The sequence below is a fragment of the Peromyscus eremicus genome, chromosome 1, assembly GCF_949786415.1.
Source record: "Peromyscus eremicus chromosome 1, PerEre_H2_v1, whole genome shotgun sequence".
In the NCBI taxonomy this organism is placed as follows: Eukaryota; Metazoa; Chordata; class Mammalia; order Rodentia; family Cricetidae; genus Peromyscus; species Peromyscus eremicus.
This window is the reverse complement of record NC_081416.1, coordinates 60,196,239-60,222,293: the sequence shown is the minus strand read 5'-3', so window position 1 is coordinate 60,222,293 and position 26,055 is coordinate 60,196,239. Positions and strand designations below refer to the sequence as shown.

General features: G+C 49.0%; 1 protein-coding gene across 1 annotated transcript; it reads left to right on the top strand.

Annotated features, from left to right (window-relative positions):
* The first annotated feature begins 17,864 nt into the window (after nt 1–17,864).
* Mrpl23 (mitochondrial ribosomal protein L23) lies at nt 17,865–25,442 on the top strand. Its single transcript, XM_059249740.1, has 5 exons — nt 17,865–17,943; nt 20,373–20,495; nt 21,423–21,505; nt 22,050–22,123; nt 25,221–25,442. The coding sequence occupies exons 1-5, from the start codon at nt 17,927–17,929 to the stop codon at nt 25,356–25,358; spliced, it is 435 nt and encodes a 144-aa protein (XP_059105723.1). The 5' UTR covers nt 17,865–17,926; the 3' UTR covers nt 25,359–25,442.
* Nucleotides 25,443–26,055: the final 613 nt, after the last annotated feature.

Sequence of the window (26,055 nt, the reverse complement as noted above, 5' to 3'; positions counted from 1 at the left end):
CTGTGTATGTGCTGTCTTGCATAAGGGGCCAGAGGGAGGTCGAGAGATGGTGCTGCCACACAGGAGCACCATGCGAGCACACCTCAGAACAGCCCTGGAAGACTCAGGGTGTTCTACTGCTGTTAGCAACTGCGGCTCAACTGCACATGGTGCTGTGCCCTAATGCACCAGAACTTGCCCTGTAACTGTTCTTATCAGAGGCTTTTTATTCCTAGGGCACCAGAGCCCTCCATGTTAGAAGGCTGCCTGGGCAGCCCAAAGCACTGTTTAAAGAAGAAACAGCCCAACCTTGGGAGGGTTAGGGAGGAAGGCTGGCTGCCTGGAGACGTTGCAGACACCCCGAAGGGGGGGAGGCGAGGGGGAGCTCCAGCTAGCACATCAAGGGGGGAGAGGAATGCAGGAAGGCACGTTTCCCACGAGGGAGCAAGCTCGGCAAACAGCGTTCTCCTATATTACAGGGAACACAGAACACAACTGTGCAATAAATTTGAAAGTCCTGACCAAATAGAATTATGGAAAATATAAATCACAGAAATTGGATCAAGACGCGGAGCCCTGCACAGCGAGGTATTCATAGAGGAAGGGGCTTATGCACAAACACCTCCGGGAAGACTGGGGAGGCAGGGCAGCCACAGCCAGTGCTCTGAATGAAAAACAGGGAGTGCAGTCAGCCCTCACCAGGCCCCCGAAGGCAACTTACAACCCCCAGAGAGCACATGTAGCCCATCTGTAATGCACCCCAAGAGAGAGCAGTGTGGCCTCATCTGTGCATGCACCCCAACACACAGTGGTACAGACTCCATCTCTGTGTGCACCTCAACAGAGAGTGGTGTAGACCCCATGTGTGTGCACTCCAATCCACATTGCTGTGGTTCTTCTGGGAAACACACACACACAACAACACAACACACACACACACACACACACACACACGCACACACGCACACACGCACACACGCACACACGCACACACTTGCACTAAAAGGACTGTAAATACACTGTGTGGTGATGTATCTAGATGCTCTGTGCCCAGCATGTTGTTCAGTGGCCCTGACTGTGATCCAGTGGAGAAGGTTCTGTGAGCACCATAGAACACGGGGACAGCAGCACACCTTGCAGTGGAAAGAATGGGATCAGCCAGTTTGGAAGGGGCAGGGGAACCAAAGGGCAGGGGTGGACAGTGATTGAGACATCAGGGGAGAGGACTTTGGCTAAGTAAACGTCACATGATGCTGTTGAAACTAGACTAGGGGATTAGACATTGCTCGGGTGGTGTCTTCAATATGCTAAGAGCAAACATGTTTGTGTCTTTCCACAATGTCAGAATGTATTGATTAACAGCAGTACATTTGCAAGGTAAGGCTGTTTTCAATGGCAGCATTTGCCAGATAATCCCGCTTTCTTTGATAGCCTGATCGAGGCAAACACAAGCTCTTTCACTCCAATCTCAGATACTAATATTGACTCTCAGATCACACACCACACAGTAAATATATCTATCTCTATCCATATATGAATCTTACATAATGGCTACAAAGGTTTAAAGGGGCAGGAAGTTTCAAAGAGTCCTGAGAAGTCAAAGCTGGGAAATCAATAGGGCCCTCAGAGTCTCTGTATTGATAAGATAAAGAGCAGACTGGAGCTGGAGCAGAGGCTGGCGACACCGCACAGTGGGTTCTGTGGAGTCAGTCCTGCTGTGCGGTCAGAGCTGAGCTGCAGGAGTGAAGTGAACAGCAGGGTGGGTCCAGATGAACCAATGTGTAAACAGATGAATGGCAGCTCCAAACAAGGGAACAGGAGGATGGCAGTTGAAGCCACATCAACAGTGAGCACCAAACTGAGCAGAAACCCTGGGACAGTTAGACGTTCTCAGACTGTCAGTTCTTCACAACACACATACACACTGTTCGGGGCAGGGAGCAGACATTACCATCCATCCCTGTACTAGGCCTCTACCTCTTTATGAAGTCTAGATGAGGGATTTCTACCTTTTTCTTGGTCTGGTATATCTGGTGAGTTCTTGGGTCTGGTTTCTTTAGTAAATTTAGTATGTCCATGTGCCCCTACAGTCTCAATTCACTCTGATAAAATTTTAGGATAGCACCCTTTCTACTCCCAGAAATAAGGTATTTATTAATCTGTACTTCCTGTGTGGTGCTGGACAGATAGTATCATTCCTGTGTCCCTAGACACATAGTCACCCTCCATCTTTAAAATGGAGTCAAAAGCTGCTTATAAAATGGAGTCTCTCAGGACAACACACAGCCTGAAAAAAAAAAAAAAGCTGGGTGTGATGGCTCACACTTTTAATCCCAGCACTCTGGAGGAAGAGGCAAGCAGATCTCTGTGAGTTCAAGACTAGCTAGGACTCTGTTACACAGAGAAACCTTGTCTCGAAAAATAAAAAAAAAAAAAAAAAAAAGTAAACAACAACAAAACCAAAAACCAGTTTTGAACAATACAGAGTCACTTATGGCAGGACACAACTTGATCTCAACAGATAGGGAGCACCCTAAAAACACATGGAATGCTCGAGTGTCAGGATAGGGGCTTGCTGACCTGACTTAGCAAGGTTCCTTCTTTTGTATGAGAAGTTCAGGGGCAGGGTGGGGGACAGGAGCCTGGGTGAAGTGTGGCCAAGCAGAGGATCTTTGTCCATACCCCATGTACACATACGTCAACATAGTTCAAAACTCCACACACGCACATACCAATGGCCCTCACAGATAGAGCCTCCCATTGTGTGTGGGTACACCTCAACAGACACCCTGGCCCACAAGTCCTCATCCCTTCCTACACACCCCTACACAGCCACTCTCCTATATGTGTAGGTTTAAATACATCTAGTGTGACCAGGTACTTTGTTAACATTTTTTTTCCCAGAAATGCATAGTTGGAAAAATTAATACAAAGAGTGTTGGGCCCGATGGGTTCAGAAACCAATCTCATCTCCTTGCCTTGTTCTGAAAGGCAGCTGAAACAGCCCAGAACTGCCTGAACAGAATGGCTAAGCTGGGGACAGAATGGGCCACTACCCTGGGCAGAACGGCCCCATGTACCAGAAGCTGGCTGAGGTTCAGAGGTTCAGAACTGAACGGGGAACTCGGAGCCTCAGTAAGTCCTGGTTCTGAGCATGCCATTCACAGTAGCGGTAGACGAAGGATCAAAGAAGCGGGTTGGGAGAAGGTGTGTGAGATGGGGAACAAGAGGCTGCTGAGCTGTTTCCACTGGCCAGGAATGCACATGAATCTCACAAAGGCTGACTGACCTCAGCCTGGGACCCAAAGCACACTCCAGCAGAGGCAGAACAGAGACACTCTAGTTCAGCAAGGAGAGGACTCTTTCAGCGTGTCTTGGAAAGGAACTGAATAGCTCTGAACCCAAGATGAAGTCTTAGAGGACAGCAGGAAGCACTTTGGGCTGAAGGATAATGGATCATGGTGCTGGGGGACAGGAGGGACACCAGGGGAAACCATGGGACCCTTTGCTTAGAAAAGGGAACACAGCCTCCATGTCGGTTAGGTGCATGAGTTACACGTAGAACTTGAGAAATTGACAGAGCAGCCAAGAACTAAATGAAAAACAGAGAAGCCAGGACACCATGATAAACAGAAGTTAATAAGTAGGTACTTGTATGGAGAGGGTCACAGAGGCAAAAACCTGGTCTGTGAGACACACAGGTGAGTTGCGTCAACTGCTGCTATCAGATGAAAAGTTCAGTGGCCAGAGGGGACAGATACAGATAATGAGAAGCGGGAAGATAATGAGAAGGGGGCTGTAACTGCAGAGATGGCCCGGACGTGATTGCCCTTCAAGAATGTCACAAACACATTGCAGCAATCTGTCTGAAAACCGGAGAAAACAGCCCAGTCCCCAGGGGAAATACGACATGCAAACAGAGCTAAGGTAAAGAGCAAACGTTGAATAAACAACTCTTTCGAAAGGTGCTGACACCATGGCTAAACCATGTCCCCCAACATCGACCTGCCCTTTTAAAAAACAATGATGGCTTCACATCAGAAACCAGAACAGTGGGATTTGAATTTACAACACATAAAAAGGGTGTAAAAGCACCAACAATACGTTGAGGACTGGCATGCAGCATGGAGGCAGAGCATTTGCTTAGCATGCAAGAGGCCCCTGGTGCTACAAAAGTCAAAAGCTTTTTTAAAAAAGCACAGAACACACCATGGTTCTGGAAAGCTGGGTGGGCATGGTGGCACTTGCCTTTAATCTCAGCACTTGGGAGGCAGAGGCAGGCAAATCTCAGGGAATTTGAAGCCAGCCTGGTCTACATATACAGTTCCAGGCTAGTCAGGGCTACACCATGAAAGCCTGGCTCACAACAATAAAACCAAAAATAATGATGGTTCCAGTAGTCAAGTTAAGGAGGCCATCTTCCAAAAACCTATAGAGAAGCTTCACTCTGGCAAGTAAATGGCTGAAACATTCTCTTTATGATAAAGAACCAAGCAAGAGCCTAGCATGGTGACACACATCTGTGATCCCAGCACTTGGGAGAGTGGGGAGGAGGACTGTGGAGAGTTTGAGGCCAATGATTCTGGGTTACAGAGAGACCATGTCTCAAAAATACAAAAAAAAAAAAAAAAAAAAAAAAAGGTAAGATTTGGGCATGGTGACTCATATTTGCAGCCCCAGCTGCAACAGGCTGAAACAGGAGGATTTTGTGAGTTCAAGACAAACCTAGACTACATATGTAGTGAGTTCCAGTCCGACCTTGGCTAGAAAGTAAGAGGCTATCTCAAAAACTGAAAAAAGGAAAGCAAGGCTGGGCTGTGGGTAGGTTGGCAGAATGCTTGCCCAGCACACATGAAATCCTGGGTTCCATCCCAACACTTGAGGGGTAGGGGCAGGAGGATCAGAAGCTCAAGGTTATCTTCGTTTAATTAAGAGTTTGAGATCAGCCTAGACTACATGAGACTCTGTCTCAAAAAACAAACAAATAATAATATAAAAAAAAATTAAGGCAAAAGAGCAAGAACGCCAGCTTGTACTTCAAACAGACCAGATGTCCTAGCCGGAGCTTGAGACAAGATAAAGGAATGTTTTGAAGAGGGATTTGTCGGCAAAGAGAAACTCTGTTATCATTATGAACAGCTGAACCAAGGGTTCTGAGCTGTCAGAAGTGAGCAAGATGGAGTACTGGAGACTCCCCTAGGATCAGAGCAGAGCTGAGATCTGATGGCTTGAAGATGCTGTCTGGAGCCAGCTGTGGCGGGATGCTCTGAGAATCCCAGCAACTGAGGAGGCTGAGGCAGGAGGATCACGTGGTCAGATTGAACTGCATAGTGAGCCTTGTCTCTTTCTTCCCTCCCCAAAGAAAAGTATACCATTCAAAATGAAAAATTTTTTTAAATTAATTTTTTTTATTATTATTTGTGCACGTAGTGTGTGCATGTGAGCCTGCCATGCTACGCATGTAAAGGTCAGAGAACAATTTTTGGGAGTTGGTTCTCTCTTTCTTCCATGGAATTTGGAGATCTTGGGTTGTTGGGCTCACATGGCAAGCATTTCTGCCCAGTGAGACATCTTGTCAACCTATAAATTGAAAAAATTTCAAGCATAGGATAAGAATAAATCCAACAAAAGACACACAGCACCGTTCTGGAGAAAGCATAAAAATAAAACCTACCATTGAAAGACATTCAAGGGACTAGGGCCACTTACTGGTCCTGTGTTCCAGTCCTCAGTTAAAGAGGAAGTCTGGGACACTGGCAGCAGGGAAGTACACCACAAAGAGTATACTGGTAGCCACAGGAACCCATTGGGTCCATACAGTGGGTATAGACAGGCTTAGCCCCATGGGGTGTGGGCAGGGGACACGCAGAGCCTTGGGGCAAAGTGAATTGTGACTAAAGAAAGGTACAAGAGGAGGTACCTGGAATGAGAAGCACCCTGATCAGACACCAGGGGGTGCTCAGGTGTCAGGATGGAGAGCTTGCAGACTTGACTAACAGGATTCTTTGTTAATGTCTAGGGATGGGCTCAGGGAGAAGATCAGGCACCTGGCTGAAGCGTGGCTAAACAGAGAACCTTGCCAAAATAAGTAGAATTTATTATCCACAGAAAACTCAGAGCAGTGCTAAGAAAAAGTGGCAATTGTACCAAATCAGAAGTCTGGGTTGAGTGTGGCAGCAGGTAGGACACGCATGCAGTCCTAGCACTTGGGAGGGAGAGTCTAGAGAATCCCAAATTTGAGACTAGCTTGAGTAACACTGTAAATTCAAGACCAGCCTGGGCTACACAGCAAGACCCTCAAAAAACCAAAGGTTGGGCGGGGTGGGCACGGGGAGAAGAAAGAAAGAATTCTGAACACCCACCCATCAAGGGCCAAATGCAAAAGGGGAATACAGCAAGACATTAAAATCATTTTTTATTTAAGAGGTAGATTGGGCTGGGTGTGGGTCAGTGAGAGTGCCCTTGATTCATTATGCACAAGGCTTTGGGTTTGAGTCCCAGAAACTCAAAAAACAAAACTTAAACTAAACTAAAAAATGTATCATATGTGCTTGGACTTGCAGAGCACGGTGGAATTCAGATGAAGGGTCCCTGGAGCCCTGCAGGGAGGGGACATGCGTGCTAAGGGGCCACACAGAGCCTAGGGGTACATTCCTCACGTTCCTTGTCTTGCGCCTGCACTGGACAGGCGGGTGGAGGCTTTTCCTGTTTTAATTATGCCTTCTGTACATCTCAACGGTTAAACAGTTCAATAACTACTTTCTATGGAGGGAAGGACATCGCAAAAACTCTATCTTTATGTTCACAAGCAAACAGAACAAAACCTGCAGTAACTAGGGAAAGCCATAAATAAACCCTATCTTTGTCTGTCCAGCCAGTGAAGCCCCAAGCCCCCAGCTTAGGCAGGAACCATGCACGGATGCCTGCTTTTGCCATTACTGCTCTACCCGGGTCTGAAAACCCAAGACAATGCGAAAAGATGTTCAACGGAAATAAGATGTATAACTTCTGGAAAGGAGGAGACCAAAATACCACATTCTTGCGGCCCCCAGAGAGTCGGCGGAAGAGTTCTCAGGATGAATGAGGGGTTCAGGGAGCAGTCAGATGCAAAGTGTGTATTGTAAATCAATATATTTTATTATTTTCCACCAGAAACCAGCCAGAAGATACAGAAGGGGGGGGGGAGTTTCCATTTAAAAAAAAAATCATAAAAACAACAGCCGAAACCAAAGGCATAAAAGTATTTAGACACTGTCCTCCTGAGAACTGTCCTGGTCTACAGAAAGAAGATTTCAAACTACTAAAACGTATTAAAAATTAAACTTGAGGAAAAGAGAAAAAACAGAAAAAACAAAATAAAACAAAACATGCTTTTGCACAGAAAGCTTGGCTCTTAAAATAATCTTTTTTTTTTTTCAAAATTAGTGCATACTGTATGGTTTATCAGATTTTTTAACCAAAATTATTTTCTATTTGCTTGTCTGTTGAGACAGCTCATGTAGTCTAAGCTGGCCTTGAACTCAGCATTATGTAGCCAAACCTGCCTCCACTTTCTAAGTGCTGGGATGGCTGGTTAGTGCTCTAGCGTTTAGGACCAACCAAAATTCGAATAAGGTTTTCTTGAGAGTAAAGGCTGAAGCAGGGATAAGAGAGCCTTTGGAGTAACACGTCTCAGATTCAGTACAGAAGAAAGATGCAGACACAGCGAAGAAAGCACAGGGTCCAGGCTCCTAAGGTGTATGCCCTGCCTGCGGCGACTGCACAAAGCATCCTCGGTCTTTGTCTCCCGTGACCCTCACAGCAAAGGAAGTGGACCCTACCATCATTTGGATTCCCAGGGTAACACACAGAAGCTCAGGCCAGTCCCCACAAAGCCCCCAGACCACCCAGCTGCCAAGTGACAGGCTCAGCAGGGCCCCCTGACCATGCCTTCCGTGCCCTCTGCCTTCCTAAACTGTAGTGTTCATCCTTTTCCCACAGTGTTTATCAGCATAAAACTGTGAGCACAGGAGTTTGGGGAGGGGGTGTATCTAACAGAGAAGGTGGGGGGAAATAAAATAGGAATTTAGGAAGAAAAAAAGAGAACGAGGTTTTTGCTCTACACCAATAACTAAAGGGAATTAGGAAGTTCATCAGAAGAAAGATTGTTAAAAATAAAATCAGGGTGGATGTGATCAAGATACATTGAATATATGTGTGAAATGTTCAAAGAATAAATAAAGTAGTATTTAAGAACAAAACAAAAATTCAGAAGGACAGTAAAATCTGGTTGTGTGTGTGTGTGTGTGTTGTTTTGTTTTGTTGAGGCTGAGAAACATTTTCCCCAGCTTATAAAAAAAAAAAAAAAAACAGAATTGTGGAGGAAAAGGAGGTTAGTAAATTCTACCTCTTTCCTTAATGTTTTTGAAACAGAGTCTCATGTAGCCCAGGCTGGCCTTGAACTCACTATGTAGCCTAGGCTGGCCTTAAACTCATGTTGCTCAACATGACCTTGAACCTCTGATCCTTGTGCCTCCACTGCCCAAGTGCTGGGAAACTTTAAATTGCTATATGTCAAAACATTATCCATCAAAATGAAAAGGCATATTTCCACTCCTGGCTAAAATGGAGTAATAGAGACCGGATTTACCCCGCTGCCTGCAGCAGCCAACAAAACAACAGAACAAAACAAAACAGACACAAAGCCATGGAACAATGGTGTCTAGGGCGCCGCACATCAGCTGGCAAAGACAATGACCCCCGTGCAACGGAAACGTCTAGGGGCCTCTCACTGCCCAGCTCTCTTCCCTGAGAGAATTCCCAGGCCTCAGGCAGGAAGGGAGCAAGGTGGAGCCTCAGGATACTTGAGTGAAAGAGCTGAGCAGAGGGTCCGAGGGACTGAGGTAACTGGAGTTCAAGAGACAGGCTGTGGGGGAGTGGGGGCAGGGCCGGGCTGCACAGTGGGAAAACCTGGGGTCCTGCAGGCACTCGTCAGTTACACAGCGAGCATGGCTGGGGCCAACATGAGCCTGGGAAACAATCCTCTGAGCACTGCCGCTTCCCAGGCCCAGGAATGGAGGCTGTTCCCACCAGCCAGGCCAGAGGGCTGCAGGCTCACAGGTCTTGGGTCTGGGAAACCTTGCCCAAGTCTTAGGGACCTTTGGCCTGGAGCTGAACATTCTTCCAGACCTGCCTGTGAGAAATCATAAAAACAAGACCTGAAGGATCCAACTCCCAAGCCGCCCCCAACCATCCCCCGCCTCTGTGTGTATGTTTTGAGATAGGGTTACAGCCTGCTTATTCAGTTTCTACAGTGCTAGAGATCAAACCCAGGGCTTTGTGTGTGCTGGGCATGCAGTCCATCAACTACAAAGCTCAAAAATATTTATAGAAATGTAAAGATATTAGGCACTTGCTGAGGCAAAACTCAGGATGTCCGGGGTCCCATAAAACCCATCAAGCAGAAACAAAGCAGGAAAGGGGCAGGGGTCACCAGGCCAAAGCAAATGGGGTGAAGCTGAATGAGACCCCAAGGTACCCACTAAGACTGACTGCAGGGAGCACAGCTGTAAGATCCCGATGAAAAAAAACGGGAGGAAGAGATGAATATAAGTTCAAGTCAATGCAAAGTGGTGTTGGGGGTTGGTTGGTAGGGAACTGTGGGATAAAACAAGCAGCTATGAAGGCAGCGGGCTGAAAATGGTCCCGAGCAAATGGCCGGGGAGGGTCGCTCACATAGAAAGTGTGCTCATCATGCACAAGGCCCTGACTTCCATCTCCAGCATCCAAAACACAAAGCCATGCAAAGCTAAGCGACTGGTCTAAAGATCCCAGGTAAGAAGCAGACTGCAGACTGAGGCTGGGAATGTAGCTCCAACTGCAGAGCATTTGCCTGGCGAGCATGAAGCCCTGGGGTCAGTCCCCAGATCACATAAATTCTGGTATGGTGCACAGCTGCCATCCCTGGACTACATGTGACAAACAAAACAGTTACTTTGTCTTAGAACAGCCCATACTCATACTCCTGGGTGCGTTTTCCTTTCTTCTTTTTTTCTTTACTTTAATCCTTGTGCTTAAGATCATTGCTAAGAGTGCCTTTTCAGAAACTAGAGAGACGGCTCCGTGGTTAAAAGTACTTGCTGCTTTTTCAGAAGATCTACATTTGATTCCCAGCAGCCACATGGCAGCAACAACCATCAGCAACTCCAGTCCCAGAGGAGCCAATGCCTTCTTCAGCCTTCTGGGGACACTGTGCTCCCCTGGTGAACAAACATATGTCCAGGATCACACTCACACATGCAAAATAAAAATAAATTTAAAAGAAAATAAAAAAATTTTTTTGATAGATCCAAATCTGTTTCATACTGGCAAAAAAAGGAAGGAAGGGAGAAAAATCAAGCTTGTTAAACTGGATTAAAAAAAACACCCTCCCACCCCCTCACTCCCTCACCCTCCACCCCCTCACCCCCTCACTCCCCACCCCCTACCCCTGTGCCCCCAATGCTTTAAATGTAGACACAAATGGTTTAAAAGAAATAACAAAGTTTCAAATGATGCCAGCAGAAACTCAGAGAATTGAAAGGAAGAATAAAGGAATCCCCAGCTGAGCCAGGCTGCAATGTGCCCAGTGTGCCATGACCATCCCAGCACTGGAGAGGCTGAGGCAGGAGGATTGGGAGTGTGAGGCCAACTTGGATTATATAGTGAGACATTGTTTCAGAGAAAGACAGCGGTGAGAAACACCGGCTGGTGGTCTAACACTTTAGCGGCTGTCTCCCAATAATTAACAGCACAAGTAAGCAGAAAATCAGCAAGCCTGGGGTGGACCTGACCATACAATCACCTAAGGTGGCTTGATTGACAGTGGCAGGGCATCCCCTCTGAGGCATGCTCTTCCCAGTGTGTAGAAAATACTCACCCACACCGGCCTGAATTCTGGGCCTTTACATCAGCCTTAATAGGTTGAGAAGGATTCAAGCCCTATAAAGTATGTGCTTTGACCATAATGGAATTAAATTATAAATCAATAACAGAAAGATCCTTGGAAAATCCCCAAGTATTTGGAAACTCAATAACATACTTTTAAACAAGAAAAAACTCAACAAGGAAATTGGGGAGTGTTCTCAACAGGATGAAAATGAACACCCAGCGCTGAGGGCTAAGAAACGCCACTCAGGAGGCACTCAGGGGAAACGCTTGTCGCCCCAAGGCCTGTGTGAGAAACTGAGAAAGGGCTTGACCCGGGGATCTCAGCGCTCACATCTCAGAACACAGAAAAAGAAAAACAGCCAGACCAAAGGAAGCGGGAGGAGGGAAATGGTCCAGCCGGGAAGTAGAAGCTGGGGGGGAGGGGGTGTCAAAAACAAAAAAGCAATGAGAAAAATCAAGAAACCCCAAACGTGGTTCTTAGAGAATCAGTACAAACTGATCAACCTCTGGCCAATGTGATGGAGAGGGGGGTGAGGGACCTAGAAATCGTCACCATCAGGAAAGAGGGAGGTGGCACCATTACAGCCTCTAAGGAAATATTTTAAACAAGTTTGTATTAATAAAACTGACAAGTTAACTAAATGGACACATTTCTTGAAAAACTCAAAATGCTAGAGCTATCAAAAAGAAGGGCCCTGGGAGTATGCTCACAGTCCAGAAAACAACTCAAGCCTTGTCACCCAAACCCCCCAGGCACATGGCTTCACCAGAAGATCTGACCAAATATTTAAAGAAGCGATAATAGCCATTATAGACATAATTAAAAGAATAAAGAGGTGAGAGAACCTCCCAACTGCACGAGGTCAGATTGTCCTATACCAAATCAATGTCATTATAAGAAACCAAGTGTGGACCACCCCCAACACACACACACACACACACACACACACACACACACACACACAAGTAAAACTAAAAAAAAAAAATTTGGAGCACAGAATCCAGCTCTCCATAAAAAGGATAATGCATGGTAACCAACTGTGGTTCATTTCAGGAACTAATGAACAGTTACTGTAACACTGGAAAATCAAAGTGACCCATTGTATGAGGAACTCAACAAGGAAAAACACGGAGATGATCTTTTCTGTCCTTTGGTTGTTTGAGACAGAATCTCTTGTAGCTCAGCACTACATGCCAGCACTAACCAGGTAGCCTAGGTTAGCTTCAAATGTCTGACCCTCCTGCCTCCACCTCTTGAGTGTTGGGATTACAAACCACCGCCAGGCCCAGCTGACATGATCATCTCATTAAGTACAGGAACGGCGTTAGCAAGCATTCATTCCTGACTTAAGGGGGAACACCGCAGCCCTCAGCAGTGGTGTGGAGAACTCCCTCAGCTCCTCCAGAAGGTCCAAGCAAGCCCTCTGCCCTGCTGAGAACCAGAAGGGGCTTGGGATAGTGCTGTCTCCAGGCCCCTGCTGTGCCCTCTTGCATTTCTCCAGTGGGGTTGCTCACTTGGGCAATCTAGGAGAAGCAGCTGCAGATATGAAAGGAAAGTTGAAAGCGGTTTTGCTTACAGATAACATAGGCATCTTATTTGATAAAATCTACCCCCAAAATTGCAAATATGGGATTGGTAAAGTTGCAAGAGACAAGATGGATACACAAGGTCAAGTTTATTTCCACGGAATGGTGTGGCATTGACATCTTCAAGATGCCACTTTCCAGTGATATAAAAATATGCCATGCTTAGTGACAGTTCTGACAGTGTGAGATACCAATACATTGAAAAGCAAAAAACAGAAGTGAAGGACATCCTTGGATAAAGGGGGCTGCTGAGGGCTAATGTTGATAAGCAGCCCAGTTCTCCCTGAATTTGTAAAAATTTACTGGCAATTGTAAAATTTAAACTGATGGTAAAAGCTGCTGAGACTGAGATAAAATTGTTCTTGTCAGCCCCAAACAACTTGAGAGCCGGGAAGCAATAAAGACCTCCTGCCTGACGGGCTGAGATAACTACTTTCTCAGGCACATTCTGAAGGCCCACCAGAGATTCCTTCTCATTCCACACTCCCATCGACTCTGCACGTATACACAGATTTCTGCAACAAAGTTTATCTTTAACATTCTTTAAGCCTGCGGCAATGCCTACAAGACACTCTAGATAGAACACATAAGCCCCCAGAGGTACCTCCACCAAGGAGCTGGCGCCAAAGCTGCCCCTGGCTCTTCAAGATTGACCGGTGAACTTTGTTCCCAGGCAGCTTACGTAAATGTCTCCCTTTTCTGCTCTTAAAAACTTCCCGTTGGCCCAATCTTTGAATGCACGCATACTTTACAGTGGCACCAGGGTTTCCTTACAATGTTCTGCAGATCAGATCCCCTGTAAACATCATCACTGGTGATGTTTTTGTGGACAGAATCTAGCAAATGGCCCCAAACAGTCCAAACATCCTTGAACAAGAACAATAAAATCAAAGAGCCCATAATCTGAGAACAAAAACTCTAATCAGGGTGGCATGGGTATAAAACACCGAAATAGATCAAAGGAACAAGATGGTCCAGAGATGAGCACGCAAGACTTGAACAAAATATTTTTTATGACATGTACTTATTTATTTTATGTGGAGGGTATGCACGACACAGTGCTTAGGTGGAGGTCAGAGGCCAACTCTTGGGAGTTGGGTCTCTCCACGTAGGTTCTGGGAATCCAATTCAGGTGGCCAGCTCTGATAGCAAGCGCCACTACGCACTGAGCTGTGGCTGATTTTCCAGCACAAGGTGCAAAGGCATCTGGGTGCAAAACTGCTTCTTCAAGAAAACTGGCTAAAACAGCTGAATATCCAAATACAAATGAATAAATAATAAATAAATAAATGAAAGAAAAATAACAGAGTTCACACCCCATATGGATGTAAAGTCTATTCAAAAAGGAATAGTAAGAACACAGAACACAAGAGAAAAATCTTTGTTGTTGGGGGTCATTCAAAGTTGTTTAGGCACAACATTAAAAGCACATGCTCTAGAACAAACGGACAAATTGGAATTCATTGTTATTATTATTATTAACCTTAATTTGGTTCTTCAAATGGTAACTACAGGGAGGCTGAGAAGACAAGCTAGGGACCAAGAGAGAGAATCTCTGCATGGCATAAGATTCCTTAGGTCTGATCCAGGATTCCTAAGGAACTCTCAAAAATCACTGACTGGAAAGCAAATACAACAAATGCAAAACATTGGGCCAGGCTCTGAACAACAAGACAGAAAGAGGTACATGGACGAAGCTGGTCAGCAAAACGTGCTGCTGGAGAGACGTGAAGTGGTGACTGGGCTCAGTAACACTAGGCACCACAGGGTAGGCTGAAATGAAAAGGTCAGAAGACCAGCCTGACATGATAGCTCACGCCTGTAATCTCAGTACTGTCGAAGCAGGGCAGGATGACTTTGGAGAGTTTGAGGCTATCTGGTCTACCTAATGAGATCCTGCCTCAAAAAGCCAAAAGAGCCGATGGAGTGGTCCCTGGCATGATTTTAATTTGAAGCACTCTACTAGGAAGGCAGAAGTGGGTGCATCTTTGTGAGTTCCAGGTCATCCAGGGGTACATTCTGTCTCAAAAACAAATAAATAAACAAGCCAAAAGAAGGACTAGAGATGTAGCTCAGCTGGTAGAATATTTGCCTAGCATGCTCAACATGTTCAATGCCCAGCACTGCTTAAACCAGTATCATATATATATATATATATATATATATATATATATATATATATATATGAGTTGGCAGAGGCTGGGGAGGATAGACCACAAGGGTAAATACTAACTGACTATATATACAGCATAGCAACCTGGGAACCTGGGAGATGAATCTCAGCAGAAACATACTGTGAAAGCCGTCAGACAGGAGAGTCCACACCTCACAAATTCATTTCCATGACATGTCAAAAATGGCAGGGAACAAGGGTCCAAGGAGGTGTGGGAAGAACCACAAAGCCATAGGGATGCTTCGTTGGCATCTCAGATGGCAATGTCTGCTAACACAAACCCAAATGCCCACTGTAAATATGGCCTGTTATGAATGCCTCCTTCAAATTAAAAGGCTAATGACAACTTGGAAAAGAGGTGTGTGTGTGTGTGTGTGTGTGTGTGTGTGTGTGTGTGTGAAGCTTTCTTATACAGTTCAGGCTGGCTTCTAACTCACCATGTAGCTGAGGATGACTTCTGACTTCTGATCCTCTTGCCTCTACCTCCCAAGTGGTGAGATCATAGGCATGCCCCCACCACGTCTGGGCGTCTGGGTTATCCAATGCTGAGATGTGGCTTGCTCAGAGGCCACAACCACGACATATGAGCCAGAATGGAACTGGGGTTGATGTTGGGAGGATCTGGTATATTCCCTGAAGTCCTCCCCTACACTGTCTATCTTTCAGTCCCAGAATCACCTGACATTCAACCTGAAAATTCCAACCAGAAGAGAATTGTGGAACCTTGGTGGGACAGGCTCGGGGTAGGCAGTTGAAGTGGCAATAATGTTCCCTTCTACAATGTGTCCCAAGATCAATTGCTCATCACTCTCCAAAGGCCTTTTCTTCTCTCTTTCTTTTCCAAGCCATGAGGACCCCAGCTCCCAGGTCAGCACCTTCTTCATTCCTGATCCTTTTTACTCCTGCCCTTTAGGGTGTCTTTTCTCCATGAGTTATACACCATATATTACATACATGATTGCCTCATACTTGAATACTTTCTTCCCAAGGGATGTCTCAGAATCACCTCATTTTAGATCAAGCCAGCAATATAGTTCAGTTTGAGTAAAGGTGCTTGCTTCCAAGCCTGATGAACCTAAATTCAATCTCCGAGACTCATATGGTCTATCAAGTCTCTTTCCCAGCAGATATGGCCAGCTTTGAACTCAACTTTGGACTACAACCCTGAGCTAATTAACTGGCAGCTTAAAATATGGCTACCAACAATGCTTATTAAGGAAACATCAAGGTTGAACTTTTCTGGTCCTCATGTCCCCTCTCTAGCCAATGGCCTCTTAGAAGAGGTGTGGAGTTGGGGAGTGTACAGGGCTGTGGTAGGCCAGTCAGACTGAGCAACAAGAGAAGGGAGAGGAAGGGGAGAAAAATCTGACCTGGAGTCGTAGGGAGAGAGGCCTCAGAACTCAGGCTAGGCTAAGACCATCTGCTGCTGGGCAACAACCTGTCTACCCAGTAGTCTCGTGGGCCATAACCACAATCAGTATGTATCATAACACAGGAGGCCTACGTATGGGCATATGGTCAGGGACCTGTGCTCATGACCTCATTACTTACCTTCAATTCCTTCATCCTAGGTAACCCCAATGGTCATTTTCATCACTAAATAGATGGGGCAGAGGAAGGAATTCCAGATGCTCCTACAACAATGGTTCTCAACCTGTGGGTCACAACTTCTTTCTCAGGGCTCTCCTAGGATCATGGAAAACAGATATTTACATTATGATTTATAACAGTAGCAAATGTGCAGTTATAAAGTAGCAATGAAGATAATTTTATAGTTGGAGAGTCACCACAATTTAAGGAGTTGCATTAAAGGGTCATAGCCTTAGGAAGGTTGAGAACCACTGTCCTGGAGTCACCATTATTCTACCCAGCTAGACCTAGAAACACAGAACACTGCCCATCTTGGGAACCAGAACCTCCCGGAGGTCCACTGTGGTCCCTTATAGTGTGCCTGATATTTCCACCCAGGCCTCCTCTTCCCTGAGGCCTCTTCTTCCCCTACACCCCAAGGGCAGCTATGTTACCATGGGGTGCAGACAGAAAGCTACAAGGACCGAGGGAGCTGGAAACCAGCGTACAGAACTTGTAGGGGAAGTGGAGTCCACAAGCAGGAAAGAGCTGCAATACCTCCCAAGTCAGGGACAGGAACTATGGACAGGGGTCCCTTAGTAAGGGCCAGGCTAGAGGGTCCCTGGTCTGCAGGGTGGAGGGCCAGTGGACAGAATGGCCTAAGAAAGCTAGTGGCCTCTTGAAGGAGGTGTGGCCAAGGGCTCCTGGGACAGGGAGTATGCAGGGCTGCTGGGCTGCGAATGTGCCTGGGCAGCCAAGAAAGGGAGGGAAGGAGAAAGGAGGGGGTCCTGGGAGCCTGGAAGGGAAAACAACCCACTCCGGGTTGGGAGAGGGGCCTTAGACCTCAGACAGGAGGTCCAGCCCACCCCGCCCTTCCCCATCTCTGCTGCCCCCGGGATTGTTGGCTAGGCTGTGACTGAATTGTTGAGGAGGGCTAGGGTCCTGCGTGGAATGGGGGATGGGAGTAGCCTCTTGATGTGCTTGAGGGAGGGAAAGAGACAAAGAGCTGGGCATAGAGGCAGGCAGTGTGGATGTTTGTACAGCTAGGCTGTGGGACACAGGGTGGGGACTGGGCGATCAGGCCTTGGTGAGCCTTATGGTACGGATTGATCCAGTTGAGAAAAAGGGGGTTGGGGACAAAGGTAGTGCTAGACTACCTACAGCAAGGGCACAGAGTAGATTTGGGGGTGCAGGGTGTATAACAGTGCTTGGTAGGACCATGCAACGTTGGGATGGGGAAGCAGGACAGTAGGTGCCCTTTGTAGAATCCACCAGCAGTGCAGAAGTGCGGGGTGGCTCATGGCAAAGCGCTGTGCCCCTGTGGGTGGGGAAGCATGTGGGGTGTAGGGTGCTTACATGTTGAAAAGCAGGGAGGTATATTGTACACCGAGTTGTGCGCGGGACTCTGTGCTGTGTAGGGGTCTGGGTGAGAAAAATGGGTACAGTGTGCACGCAGGTTTTTTGCGGGTCCGGATGAAGAGCGGGGCTGTGCACTGTGTGCCAGGCGGAGAGGCGGGGTACACTGTGCCAGGGGCGGTGCCCGGGCAGCTTGCGGTGTACGGGTGGGGGTGGGGATTTGCGGGACACCGAACATGCGGGGCCCTGCGGTGCAGGGAGAGGGTAGCGCGGCCTCCGGAAGCGAGGGGGCGCTGTGCCAGCGCGGGCACAGTGCGGGGCGTCGCTCCTTCCGGCCTGGTAGGTGCGGCTGCCATGGCGCGGAATGTGCTGTGAGTAACGTGGTCGGCAGGCTGAGCGGGCAGCGCAGCCCAGGTCGGGTGGGCGCGGGGCCGGGGCGGTCCCGAGGACCGGAAGCAGGAGGCCCCCGCACTCAGCCGGTTTCCCGCACTCAGCCGGTTTCCCGCAGGGGTCCACGCGGCGGGCCCACCGCGGCGTAGTGTACTGGCTGTCAATCACAGCTAACCGCGCGGGCCTCCTCTGGCAAATAGCCAGAGCTGGGCCGAGATCGGCCAGTGCTCGCAGCACCCCTGGCCCAAGCCCCCAAAAGCTGCTGCATTCACAGATCTCCACGTGGCCAGCAGGGCTGGCCTCCCACAGTCTAAGCAGGAAACACGTGTTCAGTGAACACGTGACCCACTGGATGGGTGGCCCGTGAGCGTTAATGTGGGTTTGGGGGGTTCTCATGAAGACGGGATTTGGGGAACACTGCACACAGCTGGGGAGAGCGCTGCAGGAATTGCCTGGTGGGCACCCGTATAATTTCTTTCAAACTGGCTAGGATGGACCAGGGTCCTCAGAAGGAGGCTGTCTGGTTCAGCTCTCATGCTCACGCCCTAATTTTGCAGGGAGCTAGTGGGGGACCCATGTGTGAATGGACGATGGGTGGGTGGGGACAGGGTGAGATCAAGGATGAGACCTGAGCTACCTAGGGCAAGTCACAGCTTAGTTACCAGTGGGGAGCCAGGTGCCCAGATTGTGAAGGGAGGAGAGCCAACAAGAGTTCCACTTGAAATACGCTGTTTGGGGTGCTTGTGAAAAATAGTAGGAAAGAAGTTAAGTTAGGGAAACCGTGAAAAGCCAGGCTTCAGAAGAGCAGCAAGGCTGGGAGAGCAGGGAGGGTCCTGGGACCAAGAGGAGGCTGCAGGGTTTCCTGGGGGAGTCACCAGGCTTGGGATGCGCCTGGCAGTCTGTGGGGAGAGTTTGTGGGCAAGGGCAGATCTAGGGAGAACAGAAATCTGCAAATAGTTTACATGACTCCAGTGTGGTCTTAGGGGCTCTGCTCTCAGGTCCTATTCCTGAAGATTCAGAGACTAGGGGAGTTTAGTGCGCACTGTACCCCCGTTTCCACTGTTAAGGAAGGTCTTCCCAATTTTGTCCTCATGTTGTGCCACAGTTGGGCCCCAGTCATATCCCCCTTCAGAACCTGCCCTTCTTTCAGGGTCTTCTCACTGCCCCCCTTGCTGCCTGATCCTGTAGGCACAGAGTTCAAGGTTCTCTCAGGGAGGCTCAGCCATGGCATTGGCAGCAACCTCTAGGCAACTAGTCTGGCAACAGTGTATGGATTTGATCACTGGGTTGGCTCTTGAGCCATTGAGTTTGGCAAACTTTGGGCTATAGGTCCTGCCTCTGAGGCTCCCACCAGGCTACCTTCAGAGTCATCTGCAACCCAGGTACCTGCTACTTGGCCCTGAAACCCCCTGGTGCTCTCAGCCTGGTCCTTCCAGTGTGGTGCCTCCTTGAGTCGGAGAGCCAGTATATACTTCTCCAAAGCTGGATCAGCATGGAACTCAGTCTCTCACAGGCCTAGGTGCACCCAGGTTTGACCCACATGCCACACCTCTGGTTATCAGTGCGACCCTAGGTGGGTTCTGTGTACCCACCCTCCACCTGGGCATCCTGGACTTGAGTTTCTCCACTTCCATGTCTGTTCATTGACCATGTCTATTCATGGAAACAGACCTTGAGTTTCTCCACTTCCATTGTCTGTTCAGTGGGCTGGGAGGTATACAAGCCCACCAGGCAGAGATTCTGCTTTGTCTGAAGGTCTGATAATGGTGAGAAACAGTGGCTACCCCAGGTCCTTAGCAGCTTCTGCCTGTTTGGGTAGTTTTAGGAGTCCAGTGAGGTATTGCCAGCTCGGAGCACCGTGTTAGAAACACTATCTTCACCAGCCCCCAGCCTGTTCGTCTCCCTCTCAAGGGCTCTTCTGTGCTCAGGGGGAGAGTAAAGGAGTCCTTCTCCCTGGCCATGGGAACACCCAGAAGTAGGAGTGATGTCTTCAAGTGGAGTACTGCTGTCGCTCTGCTCATGAGGTCCTCCCTCCCTTACTCTCTTACATTTTTACAAGCTGAGATGACAGCCATTATTCTGACACCATGCCACACCATCAGCCTCAGCTCCTGTTTTTGTTTTTTTTAAGCTGCCCTTTTGCCCTTTCCTTAGGCAAGCTGTAGTGTCCATAACCCTGGCACCCCAGAAGGGAGGCTAAAGACTGGGAAGTTTCCTGTCCTCTCCCCCCTATACTGATCAGACCATGCAGTAGGGACAGGCCCTGTGACCTCCATGTCCCTTGTACAGGTCCTATGTATAACTGCCCCTGACCTGCCTTGACCCTACTGGTGTGAGTGGACACATGGGCCTGTAGCACTCTGTGTGTGCATGAGCATGTAACCGTAATCCCGTAATCTCTTCTGAGCAGGTACCCCCTCTACCAGCTGGGTGGCCCCCAGCTCCGTGTATTCCGAACCAACTTCTTCATCCAGCTGGTGCGGCCTGGTACTGCCCAGCCTGAAGATACTGTGCAGTTCCGGATCCCCATGGAGTAAGTGAGTCCCAGAGGAATTTGGGGGCTGGGGAGCGGCCTCCAGGATGTGGGGCCCGTCCTGTTTTCTAGCTCAGCTCCCCAGGGCCAGGCTTTTCCTGTGGTGGAAAGACCTGGGGCCACTTTGCTTGCTCAGCGGATGGTGGAGGGGCCTGGTGTTTGCAGAGCTTCAGGCAGCCAGAGAGCAAGCATGCTCTTGGCTGGCTTCCTGGCTCGCCCTCCACCTGGGGAAAGCTTAACAGAAAGCCTGAGATTTGTTGAATTCTTGCCTCCATCCTTTTCCCAGGAACGGAGTCCCCGGAGGCTGGGTTGGAGCATGCTGAGATTTGCAGAGCTTCTGAGTTGTTAGCCCTGAGTTCCTCATCTCCTTCTGCTCAGTTCAGTGTGCCACTTTTTTAGGGCGGTGGAGTACAATCTGAACTGCTGGTGCTGCTCTGAGTCCTAAAAGCCTCAGCTGGGGAAGAAGGAGCAGGGGGCAGAGAGAGATACCTATATAAGCTGGGGTAGGGTCTCTTCAGCCTTACAGACATGTGCAGGAGCTTATGGTGGCCAGAGTTGTGCTGAAAGCCTATGTGGGCTTCATCCACCCTGTCCTAGAGGCCACTTTCTAGCACATAGCAAGTCTTTAGTCACAGATCGGAACCCAGCCCGGGGACAGGCCTGATACTGTACATTTTGCCAGGCCACCCAGCTGGCTCCGGTGATGATCAAGGACCCAGGTAGAGAGGAAGAAGTAAACCAGGCTGAGGAAACTAAGCTGTCATTGCCTTAACTTATCCTGGTGTCTGGAGAGAGGACAGTACTGGCACCTAGCCTCATCTGGCTACAGCTGCTTCTGAACTCAACCCTTATCCCTGGGTAGGATATCTTTCTCTGTATCTTTTATCTAGGCTTAGCTCCGACCTGTTTTCCTTCTGTCTCTTCCAGGATGACCAGGGTGGACCTCCGGAATTACCTGGAGCAAATTTACAACATTCCTGTGGCTGCAGTGCGCACGCGGGTGCAGCATGGTGGGTACCTATGTTGGTGGCTTGCCTACCGCATGGTGTCTCCATACTTCCCATGAGGGGAAACTGAGGCATGAGGGGCTTGGTAGAAGTCTGCTCCCAGCCCCTTTCCTTATAGGCCGTTGAAGGTCCTCAGCACTTTCAGCTGTGACCCTGAAATGTCGGTCTCCACAGTAGTCTCCTCCTATAGTAGACCCTGATGATCAGTGACAGAGCCAGTGCCCAGGGCTGGCTGGCAGTGCTACCTCCTGAGAAATGCCCTCCCTAGAGAAGCTACATTTCACCAAAGAGAAAAGAGGCCCCCTTTATTCTTTTAAACTCTTTTGTCGTCATTTCTATTTTCAAAGGCTATTTTTTATTTAAACATAGAAACTGGTTTCAGTGGCACTGATGGGAGATCTGTCTGAGACCCCTCCTGGTTCACAGTGTACCCTCTGAAACCCCCATCTCCAGATGATATCCTGTGCCTTGCTGGAAAATGGTTCCTAGACTGTGGGGCCTGATCAGGGGCCAGGAGCTAAGGCAGGGTCTGCTGTCCCCCCCACAGGCTCCAACAGGAAGAGAAACGACAAGAATGTAAGGATCAAGAAGCCAGACTACAAAGTGGCCTACGTGCAGCTGGTGAGTGAGAGCAGCCCCGTTTCTGCTCCTTGTCACGGCTGCTGCGTCCTGGGGCTGTTTGTGCAATGCACTCCACCTTTGTGGAGCCTCGACCTGGAGACCTGGGAAGGGAGAAGCCCAGGTCCTAGTGCACCTCGGCCGGCCGAGCTCGCTGAGTCCATTCCTTACGCTGTGTTAAAGGCCAATGGCTTGGCTTTGTGTCTGATGAAAACAAATTAGAAGGTGAATGTGGAAAGCCCCAGCTCTGGAGGACCTGGCCTTGGGCAGATCCTGGGCCTGATGCACAGTTGATGTTCCCCTAGGAGCCCAATGCAGGGAAGAGGTCGAGATGTCTGGGGCACAAGGGCCCTGCACATTCTGCTGTTAGTCAGTCTAATCATGGCAGGCACCAAAGCCACTTCACCCCATCCTTGCCGGGGGTCTTTATTCTCTGAGATGTAGACTTGCCTGGAAGTACGCATTTTCAAGCCTGCTTTTGCTGGCCTCTCTCCTAGACCCATGGTGGTCTTTGAGGTCAGATTTTAAACCACCACCCTTCGGTCTGAGTGTCCAAGCAGAATCCCCTTTGACCTCTGGGAATCTTGCCGGGAAAAGTCCACTCGGCAGGGTCCATTAACTAGCCCCCCACTGCTTGAACCCCACAGGGGGGTTTCCTCCAATTTCTCCAGTTTCTGTGTAAACAGCCCTCCAGGGAGCCCAGCTGCCACAGCTGGCCACTAGATGGCAGTCATGCTATTGAGAATGGGCTCCTCCTACCCCACCCCGGGCTGGACGGTTGTTTGTTCAAAGACCCTGTGAGGAAGGCAGCTTTGCTGAAAAAAGACCCACAGTTGTTCTAAACAGGCTCTAATATTTGCTGTGCACAAAATCAGCCACGCAGGTGGGGAAAGAAGGCCCAGGCTGTCTGAAGGCCTGTGTGTGTGTGCATTTGTGCACTGGTGTTGAATCCCCCCATCTGTCTTTGTCATGGCCTGTGGGGCCACATCCATATGCTGGCATTTGCCACAAGTCACTTCAGAGACAGCTATGGTTACAAGTGGCTTCTGAGACATCTGAGCCCCTACATTTGCCCCCCTCAGCCCCACCACGCTCATGAAAGCTGGACGGTAGTTCTTAGATCTGGCGTCTGCAGCTGCCACCAGGCATGCCTCCTTCCTCTGTGAAATCGTGATAAATGGGGACCCATCGTGTCCCCACTGGGCAAGGCTTCTCGACCAGAATTAAAATTTGTAGTGCACCCCCCTTCCCAGCTCCAGTCTAGAAATGGTTAGTGCTTGGGACTTCCTGGCTGTATCTGCAAAGACTGTCTTTGTCTTCTAGCGTGTCCTTTGGGGGTGGGGGGCTTCTGGTAACTGTATTGTGAGACTCAGGAAGGGGCAACCAGAGAGAGACAGTTCATTGTGAGTGTGGAAGGGGAAAGGCGGGTCCCACGTGGTGGGCGTCCACATTTTTCTTCTGACAACCTGATAAACATCTTTTTGGTCGGGTGGGGAGGGAGCCTTAGCAAGCTCTCAGTCCCCACATAACAAAAAGAGCATTGACCATGTTTACACAGAATGGTGTTTGACTGAGTGGTGCATACAGGCCCTGAGCCCTAGGCTCCAGAATAAATGCTACAGGCAGGCACAGTCCAGCCCAACAATGGCGTTTGGGGCCCTGGGATTACTGGAGTCAGGGCTGGCTTCTCCACTTTTCACTTTGGCCTTTTTTCCTTTCCTGCCTTGGGCCCCTCAAAACCGGCTCTCCCTCCTTGGAGGGTGGGTGGCTACATTTTTTTAAAAGTATGAAGTCATTATCTCTAGAGATAGCCCTCAGAGAAGTCATCCAGGCGCCCATAGATGGTGAAATGGGTCCCTTTCTGGTTGTCTCTGTTCTTTCCCAATAACTCCCGCATAGGCTGTCTTATCTCTGTCTCTGGACCTCAGGCTATCATTTTGGGTTTCAGCTGCCACCAAACACAGCTGTCAACTCTAGATGGGCCATCAGCTCTGCTTACAAGATACTGCCTCCCCTTTTTTTATTTTTGAAATAGGGTCTCATATAGTCCAGTCTGTCCTTGGTCTCCTTGTGTAGCCAAGGATGACCTTAAATTTCTGATTCTCTTGCCTCGACCTCCCCAGTGCTGATTACAGCACCAGGCATGAACCACCCAAAGTTTTTGTGGTACTGGAGATCAAACCTAGGGCCTCAGTCATGCTAGGCAGGAACTCTACCAAGTAAACTACGTGCCCAGTCCCAAAGCAAGTCTTTGGAGGCCAAGTGCACCCCTCTGACTGAATTTACTGAGGTGCCCCAGATTCAGAATTCCCTATTTGTCTACACGTGAGACAAGGGGGGTCTCTCTGCCTCTAGTTGGCCCTTTTGTGCCCCTTTCCTCTTACACCTCTTATCTTGGAGATGTTGGCAGGCTGCAAGTGAGCCTCCCAGCCCTGTATCTGCTTAGAGCCTTGCAGAACTGGCTCATTCCCCGTCCCAAGGCCTTCACTGGTGCTGGCCCACGTGCTTGGGGCCCCAGGCTGGGACGTGGCCATGCTGACACACTCTGAACTTCTAGTGAAAGACGTAAAAGCAGTTAATTTGCAAAGCCAGACTTGATTTATAGACTGCTGCGTATGTAGGTTTCTCTGTACGTTTTATTTGCCAAGTTCGGAGCCTGGAGGAGGGCGGCCTTTAATGTGGCTGAAGGCCTTTAGATATTTTGGATGGAAAAAGTTTTAGCATGGCACCAGACGTCATTTGTGTCCTGTTTTTCTGCTCCTAGTTCCTGCCCCCAGTTCCATGGGCTGCCACCTGGTGAATGGGCCTTTGCTGGACTGTTTTTAATGAGCCTTGGGCTGGTGCAGACCCCTGTAAAGAGATAATGTCCATGAAAAGGGCCATTGTCCCCATAATAGCCTGCCGCTGATAGATAAAGGTTGAAGGGCTGGCCTGCAAGGTGTTTGTTTTCCCAGCAGGAACCCTGCCTAGAGACACTGGTGGCTCATCATCCTGTTTGTCATCCAGGGTCCAGGACTGTTAGCCTCTAGGCATTAAATTCCTCTGCATGATAGGAAGGCCGGCCTCAGTCTCTCTACTAAGCCCCTGCTTTTCTCTCCAGGCCCATGGGCAGACATTCACCTTTCCAGATCTTTTTCCTGAGAAAGAGCCCAGTTCTGCAGAGGAAGAGGAGCCTCAGCGGCAGAGGCAGAGCAGCGACCCCCGGCGCCCTGGTATCCCTGCTTGGTTTGGCCTGTGACCTGTGATAACAGGGGCTGGGCCACAGACCTAGTGAGCACAGTGGTTCTGACAAACCCAAATAAAAATTCTTTGTGGAAAAAGAGCTGGACACTTTGCTTTCTGTCTTGGATGGCACCTCTGGGTCTCTGACACATGTGGTGCAGGAGGCCTGGCAGTGGGTAGAGCCCGAGGCAGGTCAGCATTCTGGGGGCACAGACAGCAGTGTGAACATTCATAGCTGATAGGACAACTCAGGGGGGCTCTGTGGGAGCAGAAGCCCACTACCAGGCAAGTGTGTGAGCCCCAGGAAACAGTCCCACATTGCAGTCCTCATTGTGGGGAGGAGGGAATCGCCTGTCCAGGCAGGTTTTGGTGGGATACAATGGCAGGAAGGACCAGAGAGGGATGGTGAGCAGGAAGGATGTGGAAGGGCATAAGGGACATCAGAGGCAGATCTGCAGGCTCCAGGCCTGTGTCATTGCAAGGAGACAACCAGGCCACCGTGACCAGAGGCTATGGGTGATGAGACATGAAAGAGGAGCGGAGCCAGTAGGAGTACAGGGACGGAGATTACAAGGCACAGAGGACCAGCAGAATTGATTGCTAGATAAAGATACTTCCCTTTAAGCCTGGAGGCCTGAGTTTGATCCCCAGAACCCAGGTGAATAGACAAAGTAGGCGCCACAAAATTGTCCTCTGATTTCCACACAAGCAGG

What these genes read in the sequence shown, in the direction of transcription:
- Mrpl23 (XM_059249740.1), top strand. An exon ending in GCGCACGCGGGTGCAGCATG is followed by an intron (nt 21,506 to 22,049) that starts GTGGGTACCTAT and finishes TCCCCCCCACAG; the next exon opens with GCTCCAACAGGAAGAGAAAC. An exon ending in AAGTGGCCTACGTGCAGCTG is followed by an intron (nt 22,124 to 25,220) that starts GTGAGTGAGAGC and finishes TTTTCTCTCCAG; the next exon opens with GCCCATGGGCAGACATTCAC.